The sequence below is a fragment of the Gopherus flavomarginatus genome, chromosome 2 (genome assembly GCF_025201925.1).
Source record: "Gopherus flavomarginatus isolate rGopFla2 chromosome 2, rGopFla2.mat.asm, whole genome shotgun sequence".
Lineage (NCBI taxonomy): Eukaryota > Metazoa > Chordata > Testudines > Testudinidae > Gopherus > Gopherus flavomarginatus.
Genome location: NC_066618.1, coordinates 267,646,958 through 267,657,763, shown reverse-complemented (window position 1 = coordinate 267,657,763; position 10,806 = coordinate 267,646,958). Strand labels below are relative to the sequence as shown.

The following is a 10,806-nucleotide window of genomic DNA, read 5'->3' as shown; positions in this document are numbered from 1 at the left end:
CTATAACAAAACTACTTTTAAACATTAATTTACAAGATAATATACAATGTTTATCTGGAACAGCTGAAATTTCAGCACAAAGTCAGTCACTGTCACACTTATAACAGCAATTTTTTTGCATAACATAGAATAGAAGCTTTGAGCTGTTATTGCCACAATGGCTTATCAGTTTTCCTACAAAAGTGAACAAGAACTACCGGTACTGTATTCCAGCCTGTCATTTTTTTGAGGTCACATGACAGTAAATTTGCATATTCCACAAGTCTACTGAGTTACAATATTGGCTACCTATAGTACATTACCCCATTTTATCAGAGCTGGTGCTAACTGTAGTTTACAACATAAATCCACTCAAAAACATCACAACTATTTTTTTCTTTTGGACAGGAATAAGCTATGTTCTTAGAGTTGATGTGCTACAAGGCTACAACAGTATATCTATAGAACAGTATATATCTGACACTTTATGTTGAAGAAAAATGCATCAATTTCATAGTCTGTATGCATAATGCCCTACTACAGCTACAAATTCGTTCACTGCATTTTACTTGATTTATCCATTAAACCCAGTGGAACTATCACATTCCCTTGCTATTTTATGTTTTTAATCACATAGCTCAATGCTGTCCTCATTTGTCCCAAACCTGCAGATCATTAACAGCATGTGCAAAATATCCTTTAATATGATCAGCACACAAGTAGAACTTTTACTATGATGTAACTGACATGTGTTTTCTAAATTGGACATTAATAAAACAAGTGGCACAACTGAATTTGGATGAATTTTCTAACTAGGACTAAGGTAATGGTATGCTCCAATACAGAATGCTAAACTTCTTGTCTAGCAGCGGCACCATGTGAATCAATCAGTGGTCTGGACCAGTGTTTGCAGCGTTGCTGCCAAATCATCACACTCAAAACTTTCCTCTTACACAGGCCCTGAAGGGGGAGCTCCATTCAGAGATACAGTTTTAATAGAAAAATAATCTTAATTGAGATATAACAAAGCAGTCCTGAAGGGATCTAGACAGATGTTTCAGGGAACTGAAGAGACAAAGGGGTAGACTAAAGGACAGATAATTTGGGAGGCTGGCTCCACAACAGCAAGATTAACTTAATTGACATTCAGTTTCAGCCCATGTGGCCTAGACTTATAGAAATCTCTTAAGCATACAATAAAGTATGACAACTTTAAATATACTATTTCAAAATTGTATCTGGATCACCATGAAGATAACTTTAAAACTATAGTATAAAAATACTGTATTCTATTGCTTCTAGGGCTTTTAGAGCTGCACTGATTCATGTCAGGTTTGGGACAATAGCCTGCAGAGACACATATACACTTATTCAAAAGCCCAGATTTCAATGTCTTGGATAATGAAGTCTTCCCTCTTAGAAAGTGTGTGATTCCCAAATGTTTTACAAGAGTGACTTCTTCCGTGGTAGAGATCCCCATCAAGCCAAAGAGCAAATTCACCCCTGGAACATAGAGAAGTTACATAAAAATAATTCACGAAGAAGAACAAAGTTAACCTAACAAATGCAGTTAGAGTTGCTAGAATTATAAATAGGGCTCCGTGTTTGTCACAGAAGTCACGGATTCTGTCACTTCCTGTGACCTACGACTTCTGCAATGGCCAGTGTGGCTGATCCTAGGGCTGCTAAGCCACAGCTGGAGCGGCTGTCCAGCCAGTCGCTCAGGCAGCCCTGCAGGCAGCTGCACCAGCCACTGCTGGAGTGGCCCTATCCCTGGGGCCAGCCACACCGGCCGCTGCTCTTCTTTTATGGAAGAATGCTCTAGTAATTTAGAACAAAATGTCTGCACTAGAAGAGCAGAGAGTGATTTAAAAATATATAGAAGTAAGTTGAAAATATGGGTGCTCCATTGGGGGAAAAAAATAAAGATTATGGAATACCATTTCAAGGCTTTCAAGTATTCATGCCCTAGGTTTATTGGAAACAGATTTTTCTGACAAAGTACTTCTTGGGACATATTTGTCAGAGTACTAGCGTTAGGACACTAACCTGGGACTCTGCAAACCTAGGTTCAATTCTCTGTTCTGCCAAAAACAACATTTTTTATAATTTTAGGCAATTTACTATATATTTCAATTGTCTTGCTAGTCATTATATTTTTTAATGTTAACATCTTGTATCAGTTTCAGACAAAGCAAGTATGCTGTCAGTCAGGACATGTAAAGGTATCTTGACCTATCCGAGGTAAAACTTTCTGTGTCTTCCATTGCTGAAGCAATGCAAAGGAATGCAAAACAGTCTAATAAATGTACAAACTGGAGTTTACAACGAGTGTTAAATGGTTTTCTTAAATCGGACAATTAATAGATACATACATATATCTATAATTAGCATTAAAGCTTCTTGGGCCTTGAGATTTCTAAAATTAAAATTAATACCAGTTTTACTGTGTGTACACAACATTAAACAAAGACCATTGTAATTAATTCTTCACAAAGAATAACAGTATGAATCATGACTTACCCTCCCCCACCAAAAGCTAGAGAGTCCATGTCTCCTTTAATAAAAAACATATTGTCTCCTGTCCATTTGAAGACCTAATGAAAGTAGAGAATAGCAAGTTAAATATTTGAAAAATTGAATTTTGTGAATTCCAAGTGTTGTCACATTACTCCTGACCCAGAAGTCTGCCATGATTCTAGCGTCAGTGAGAAGATCCACAGCTCTTGATTATACAGATATTTAAAGAGCAAATGGATCAGTTCTAGTGAACAAATTCACCTCTAAAATAATGCCTACGTACACTTGTTTAGCCTATCAATCTTTCCAAATCCATACCCATATTTTCATTAACTTTTGCCTCAATTACTTCAACTCCATCTTTACTGGTATCCCCAAATATCCCCTAGCCAAACTGCAGCATATGTGGAATGCCACAGCCTTTACTATACCATTAAATTTAAGTATCATCCCACTTCCTATGTCCCTTCCCATTCCTTTGCTCTTACCTTAACGCTAGATATTTTTTCTTGGTAGGTGTAACTGGGTCTTTATCACCCCTTAAACATAGCTTCTTGTAGTCAATATTGTTGATACTGTAATACTGAATGGTTAAATAAGATGTAAAGGAGTTGTATCGCCTTACCTCAAAATCTGGAGAGAAAGTAAACAGAAAGGTCTCTCCAGTGCCATAAAAGCAGTCACTCACTTTAAAAGGTTCAGAAGCTAGTGCACCAAAAACCTATAGGAGAGAAGAAAAAGTTGAGAACGAAAGTGTAAGAAGAATGCTGAAGCTACACAATCTACATTGCATCAACAAAACCTTTGTAGTTTTACTAATGAAATATTTTTCTTTTACGTGGGTATCTGACATACTGTTATCATTTTAGATGTAGGTAGATTTGAAATCTGCTTTTGGGATAAACACAGAAACCTCAAAAGATCTAATGATACCACCTGTAACAGAGATATTGCAGGCTGTTTTGTGAGGATTTTGGAAGGGAGGGGCACGAACCAACTGTCAAGCAATTCTTTGCTGACTAATCAGTCTAGAATAAGAAGTGCAAGAATTAAAAATTAAAATCATATGCACAACAGTTGAAGAGACAGCAAGATACAAATGTTTTGGGGGGTAATTCCCAGGTCCAAAAAGATTCTGGGCCCTGCTTCCTGTTGCATACTTTCTCCTCTACCACTAATATACACTGAATTACACATACATACATCCTCATAGGTCCCTTATTATAGGCCATCTTCCCATTAGGGTAGTTTCTTGTTGGAACAGAAGTGGCTCTTTCCTTAACTCCTCATTCTGGGACGGTACAATCTGAAGGGGATGGTACAATCGCCTCAACCCTGGCAACAGAGGGATGTCTACACTACCCACTGGATCGGCGGGTAGTGATCAATCTATCGGGGATCGATCTATCACATCTCGTCTAGATGCGATAAATCGATCCTTGAACATGCTCCCTGTTTACTCTGGAACTCCACCCAGGCGAGAGACGGAAGCAGACTCAACGGGGGAGTGGCAGCCGTCGATCCCACGCCATGAGAACGTGAAGTGAGTCAATTTAAGTCCATCTAAGATACGTCGACTTCAGCTACGTTATTCTCGTAGCTGAAGTTGCGTGTCATAGATCGATTCCCCCCCAGTGTAGACCAGGCCAGAGCCTAATTTCATCCAGGTTCTGGGCCTTTTCCTGGGTACCATAAAAGTTTGAAATGGTAATTAGGCCTGTTTAACACCATCACACACAACTAGTTATTACCAGTCATCGCTAGTAGACAGCATACTCAAACTCTATTAAACAAGTATTAGTTTCCCAAAAAGCAAAACATTTAACTGAGTGATTGGTTAATGAGTTAGCTGACTGGCTAACAGTGATTTCAGCAGAGGAAGAGGTTAAGGACACTTCAAAGCATAGTTTTGCATCCATGCCCATCTTGGCTAATACAGTCATTCCTCTATGAATTTATCTAGTTCTGTTTTGAACCCTGTTATATAATCTGCAAATGTTGCCACCTCACTTCCAGATCACGTATGAATTTGTTAAATAGTATGAGTCCCAGTACAGACACCTGGGGGACACCATTAATTTACCTCTCTCTATTCTGAAAAATTATTATTTATCTCTATTTCTTGTTTCCTATCTTTTAACCAGTTACTGATCCATGACAGGACTTTCCCTCTTATCCCATGATAGCTTATTTTGCTTAAGAGCCTTTGGTGAGGGACCTTGTCAAAGGCTTTCTGAAAATCTAAGTGCAATATATCCATTGGATCACCCTAGTCCACATGCTTGTTGATCCCCTTGGAGAACTCAATCCTTAAGGGATATTATGTAAGTACGATCTGAACACAATTTTCTAATTAAAATAAAGCTTTAGAATAGACCCCACCATATATTCTTCAGGTCAGGACAGCTTGTAATAGGAACTTTACCAGGTCTTAACATTGGTGTTTCTTGCCCATAGAATCTCCTAAAGAGACCTTGTTTTGAGGTGGTTTAGATTTACAACTGAAATGAAAGAAACCCAACTGGAGGAGCAGCTATGTAAAAATAGTATGGAGCCTTATTTAAAAAGGAAAACTGCAGTGACTATTTGTAATACTGTTCCTTTGATAAATATTTGCTATTCACTGTAAGAATATTAAATGTGATTTCTCAAAGCTTTCTAGATGATACTATCCTTCCAAGTAGATTTTAAAAAAGACAATTACATTCACTCATTTACTCCCATTGAAAATGTCTGCCAGTCACATGTATTTCAAAGTTATTTTAAAGTTAAATAAATTTAACAAAGATTTATAGATTATAAAAGACGGTTACTCACCTTTGTAACTGTTGTTCTTCGAGATGTGTTGCTCATATCCATTCCAATTAGGTGTGCGCGCGCCGCGTGCACGTTCGTCGGAGACTTTTTACCCTAGCAACACTCGGTGGGCCAGCAGGTTGCCCCCTGGAGTGGCGCCGGCATGGCGCCTGATATATACCCCTGCTGGCCTGCCCGCTCCTCAGTTCCTTCTTGCCGGCTACTCCGACAGTGGGGAAGGAGGGCGGGTGTGGAATGGATATGAGCAACACATCTCGAAGAACAACAGTTACAAAGGTGAGTAACCGTCTTTTCTTCTTCGAGTGCTTGCTCATATCCATTCCAATTAGGTGATTCCCAAGCCTTACCTAGGTGGTGGGGTCGGAGCGAGACGCTGCGGACTGTAAAACCGCTGCGCCGAAAGCGGTATCGTCTCTAGCTTGCTGGACCAGTGCATAGTGTGATGCAAAGGTATGCACAGAAAACCAGGTGGCCGCACGGCAGATTTCCTGTATGGGGACATGAGCCAAAAACGCGGCAGACGAAGCCTGAGCCCTGGTAGAATGGGCGGTAAGGGCCCCCGTTGGCACGTGGGGCAAGTCGTAACATGTCCTGATGCAGGACGTGACCCAGGATGCGATACGCTGGGAGGAGATTGCCATGCCCCTCATGCGTTCCGCTACTGCCACAAACAATTGTGGTGAACGTCGGAAGGGTTTAGTTCTCTCAATGTAGAATGCGAGAGCCCTTCGGACATCCAAGGAATGGAGCTGTTGCTCTCGTCGGGATGAATGTGGCTTTGGGTAAAAGACTGGCAGGAAGACGTCTTGGTTAATATGGAAGGCGGAGATGACCTTAGGGAGGAACGCTGGGTGCGGTCGCAGCTGTACCTTGTCCTTGTGGAAGACAGTGTACGGGGGGTCGACGGTCAGAGCCCAAAGCTCCGAGACTCGCCGAGTCGACGTGATAGCGACTAGGAAGGGCACTTTCCAGGACAGGTACAGCAGCGAGCATGTGGCTAAGGGTTCGAAGGGGGGCGCCTTGAGCCTGGTCAAGACCAGGTTCAGGTCCCAAGTAGGGGTAGGCCGTGTGACCTGAGGGTATAGTCGCTCCAGGCCCTTGATGAATCTTGACACTATAGGGTGGGAAAACACGGACTTGTCAGCCTAGCCTGGATGGAAGGTAGATATAGCCGCGAGATGGACGCGCAGAGAGGAGATCGCCAAGCCCTGCTGCTTGAGAGACCACACGTAGTCCAAAATGGTGGGGACTAGCACGGAGAGTGGGTCGTGGCCGTGCTGGTAGCACCAGCAGCAGAAGCGTTTCCATTTCGCTAGGTAGGTTGAACGCGTGGAAGGCTTCCTGCTGCCCAACAACACTTGTTGTACTGCATCAGAACATCGTAACTCGGACTGGCTTAACCAGCCAGGAGCCATGCAGACAGATGGAGGGACTGTAGGTCCGGATGGTGCATCCTGCTGAAGTCTTGTGTGATCAGATCCGGCCAAGGAGGCAGGGCAATTGGATTCGCCAGGGACAGATCGAGCAGCATGGTGTACCAAGGCTGCCGCGGCCAAGCCGGAGCGATCAGGATGAGGCGGGCCTTGTCTCTCCGGACCTTGATCAGGACTTGGTGGACGAGAGGGAAGGGTGGAAAGGCGTAGCAAAGACGTCCCGTCCACGGAATGAGGAACGCGTCTGACAGGGAGCCCGGGGAGCGACCCTGTAGGGAGCAGAACACCTGGCATTTCCTGTTCGATCTGGAGGCGAACAGATCTATCTGGGGAAACCCCCACCTCCGGAAACCGAAATAGAGGACGTCTGGACGGATAGACCATTCGTGGGACAGAAAGGATCTGCTAGGTCATCCGCAAGGGTGTTCCACACTCCCGGGAGAAAGGAGGCCACTAGATGAATAGAGTGGGCTATGCAAAAGTCCCACAGACGTATTGCTTCCTGACACAGCGGGAAGGACCGAGTCCCGCCCTGCTTGTTGATGTAATACATGGCCGTTGTGTTGTCCGTGAATACCGCGACACAACGGCCGTGTAAATGGCGTTGAAATGTCTGGCATGCTAGGTGAACTGCCCGCAGCTCCCGCACATTGATGTGAAGAGTCAGCTCTCTCTGTGACCATAGATCCTGTGTACGCAGGGTCCCCAGGTGCGCACCCCAGCCCAGCGATGATGCGTCCGTTGTCAAGGACACTGAGGGCTGAGGGGCGTGAAACGGTAGGCCCGCACACACTTGGGAGGGCATTGTCCACCAGCCTAGGGAACCTAGAACATTCGGTGGAATCATTACAATTGTGTCTATGGCGTCCCTGCCTGGTCGATAGACCGACGCAAGCCAGGTCTGCAGCGGGCGCATGCGGAGTCTTGCATGCTTGGTGATGAAGGTGCATGCGGCCATGTGCCCCAGGAGAGCAAGGCACGTTCGAGCAGACGTGGTTGGGAAGGCCTGTAGGCTTGTGACCATGGACACTATGGCTTGGAATTGGTGCCGGGAGAGGCTGGCCGTCGCGAGGTTGGAGTCCAGCATTGCCCTGATGAACTCTATGCTCTGCGTAGGCACCAGAGTGGACTTGTCCGGGTTGATGGTCAAGCCTAGACTCACAAACAGCGCCCTGATGATGGTGATGTGCCTGGTCACCTGCGCCTCCGACGTGCCTCGAATGAGCCAGTCGTCAAGGTAAGGGAAGACATGGATACGACGACAACCGCCATACACTTGGTGAATACCCGGGGGGCCAAGGAGAGCCCAAAGGGGAGGACCGTGAATTGGTAGTGGTCTTGATTTACCACAAAGCGAAGATACCGCCTGTGCGGGGGAAAGATCGCAATGTGGAAGTAAGCGTCCTTCATGTCGAGAGCGGCGTACCAATCTCCGGGATCCAGGGAAGGAATGATGGTTCCTAAGGTTACCATGCGGAACTTGAACTTTTTGATGAATTTGTTCCGGCCTCGCAGGTCCAGGATGGGTTGAAGGCCCCCTTTTGACTTGAGGATTAAGAAGTACCGGGAATAAAACCCCTTGCCCCTTAGCTCCCTTGGCACCTCCTCTATAGCTCCGATGAGCAGGAGCTTGCGAACCTCCTGGACGATAAGTTGCTCGTGAGAGGGGTCCCTGAAGAGGGACGAGGCGGGAGGATGGGAGGGGGGTGGAGAAATAAACTGAAGATGGTAACCAAACTCCACCATGTGCAGGACCCAACGATCCGAAGTTAGCTGGGACCATGACGGCAGGAAGGGGTGGAGGCGGTTGAGGAAATGAAGAGGATCCAGGGAAGGGATTGGTAAGCTGCTCTCGGGCGCACCTTCAAAAGTTCGTCTTGGGTCCCTGCGGTGGCTTGTCGGACCCAGAAGTGTTACCCCTTTGAGAACCTGACTGACGTCTACGGTTCGGCCGGCCTCGCCTCCGGTTAAAATCTTGTCTGGGGCGAGGCACGGGGTAAGTGCGCTGATGGTAGGGGAGGAATGGCCTTCTCTGAGTCTGGGACGTGTGCATTCCCAGTGAACGCATGATGACGTGGTTATCCTTCAGGCTCTGTAGCCTGAGATCTGTCTTCTTAGAGAAGAGGCCCTGCCCGTCGAATGGCAGGTCCTGGATCGTGTACTGTAGCTCCGGCGGTAGTCCGGAAGACTGCAGCCACGATATACGGTGCATAGCTACACCCGACGCCACTGTTCTTGCTGCCGAATCTGCGGCATCTAAGGACGCTTGTAGCGAGGTCCTGGCGACCCTCCTGCCCTCTTCCAGGAGAGATGAAAATTCCTGGCATGAGTCCTGGGGAAGCAGCTCTGTAAAACTGCCAACAGCCTCCCAGGTGTTGCGGCTGTAACGGCTCAGGAGGGCTTACTGGCTCGCCACACGGAACTGAAGGCCTCCCGCAGAATAAATCTTGCGGCCCAGCAAGTCCATGCGCCTGGCTTCCCTGGATTTTGGCGCAGGAGCTTGCTGGCCGTGGCGTTCCCGCTCGTTGACTGATTGTACCACCAAGGAGCAGGGAGCAGGGTGTACATAGAGGTACTCATACCCCTTGGATGGTACCATATATTTCCTTTCCACTCCGCGGGCCATGGGTGGAATGGAGGCCGGAGACTGGTATATGGTGTCCGCCTTCGCCTGGATCGACTTGATGAAGGGGAGGGCTACCCTGGTCGGTGCCTTCGCAGAGAGGATGCTTACCACTGGGTCCTCCACTTCTGGGACTTCCTCTACAGGAAGGTTTATGTTCTGGGCAACTCGCCTCAGAAGGTCTTGATGTGCCCAGAGATCAATCGGCGGGGGCCCTGATGAAGATGTGCCTGCTACCGCCTCATCTGGGGACAAGGAAGACGACACCCCAGGGAGGAGTGGTTCCTGAATAGAAGCCTCGTCCAGAGGGACCTCCACTTCCGGGGCATCCTGCTGCGCCAGGGGATCCACAGGGTCTTCCTCCATACCTGAGGGGGGAGGCCGGCTGACTGTGGCCTCTGGTGCACGATGCTCCGATTGACTGGAGCGAGCCGGGCCCGAAGGTTCGCCCTGGGCTTGGTGGTATGCCCAGGGTGTCCAAAAAGACCATTGTGGTGGTCCCTGGTCCGGGCGGGCCTGAACATCCGAACCCCTGTAAGAGGCGCTGTCCATTCGGGAAGAAGCTGACGAGTGCCTTGAAGGCCATGGAGGAGCCGTCGATGACTGTGGCAGGCCTCTGCGCATCCCAATGTCGTCTCTGCACGGTGCCGGTGAGCGGTACCGGGAGTCATGGCGGTACTTCGATCTGGACCGGGACCTGCTACCAGCTCGGTACCGGGAGGTCGACTGGTGCCGTACGCTGCCGTGCTGGGATCGGCTGCGGTAGGAACGTCAGTGCCGCGATCTAGACCGGTGCCGAGAGTAATACGACGGTGACCGGGATCTTGATCGGTGCCGCGAGTACGACCGGTGCCGCAGGGAGCGGTCCCGGGACTGCGAGCGGCGTCTGGATCTCGAGCAGCGACGCTGAGAGTGGTCCCTCGATTTGGAACGGGACCGATGCTCAGTAGTGCCCGGCGAATGCGGCCGCACCATGGTGGGCTTGCCCATCGATTGGATAACCCGCACCGGCGGTGCTGGGGGTTGGGGCAGCTCGGGCTCTGTCAGGGCGATGAGGTCGCGTGCAACGGAGAAGGTCTCCGGCGTGGAGGGCGCGACAAGCTCAACCGCTGTTCTCACTGGGGAGCTGAGAGGCACCGGACTCAACGGTCCCTGAGGAGCCGGAGTCGACGGTGCGATGACGCTCAGTGCCGCGGCGGATGACGGTGCTGGGCGATCAGGTTTGGAGGTACGCTCTGACTGCGGTGCAGTTGTAGGTACCGCAGGAGCCCTGTGCTTCTTACTCCTCGGGGAGAGGGAGCAGTGCCGGCTAGGGTGCCAGGCCGGTGTCGAGCGGAAAGTTGAAGCCTTTGCCCACGCCGGGCGGTCCGGAGCGGAGGCGACACATGGTCCCGGTGCCGGAGTCGGTGCCGACGGTGGGGGAGTCAGCGCTGC

The 10,806-nt window shown here is 48.3% G+C and overlaps 1 protein-coding gene across 6 annotated transcripts in view; it reads right to left on the bottom strand.

The window, feature by feature from the left end:
- Positions 1 to 1,250: 1,250 nt before the first annotated feature.
- Positions 1,251 to 10,806, bottom strand: part of OXR1 (oxidation resistance 1) — a 536,651-nt gene continuing 527,095 nt past the window's right edge. For all 6 annotated transcript variants that reach the window (XM_050940739.1, XM_050940738.1, XM_050940740.1 and 3 more), the window contains 3 exons: positions 3,125 to 3,220; positions 2,503 to 2,576; positions 1,251 to 1,482 (listed from right to left, as the gene is read on the bottom strand). In XM_050940739.1, coding sequence (XP_050796696.1) covers positions 1,347 to 1,482; positions 2,503 to 2,576; positions 3,125 to 3,220 — 306 coding nt within the window. In that variant the 3' untranslated portion in view covers positions 1,251 to 1,346. The remainder of the gene's footprint in view (positions 1,483 to 2,502; positions 2,577 to 3,124; positions 3,221 to 10,806) is intronic.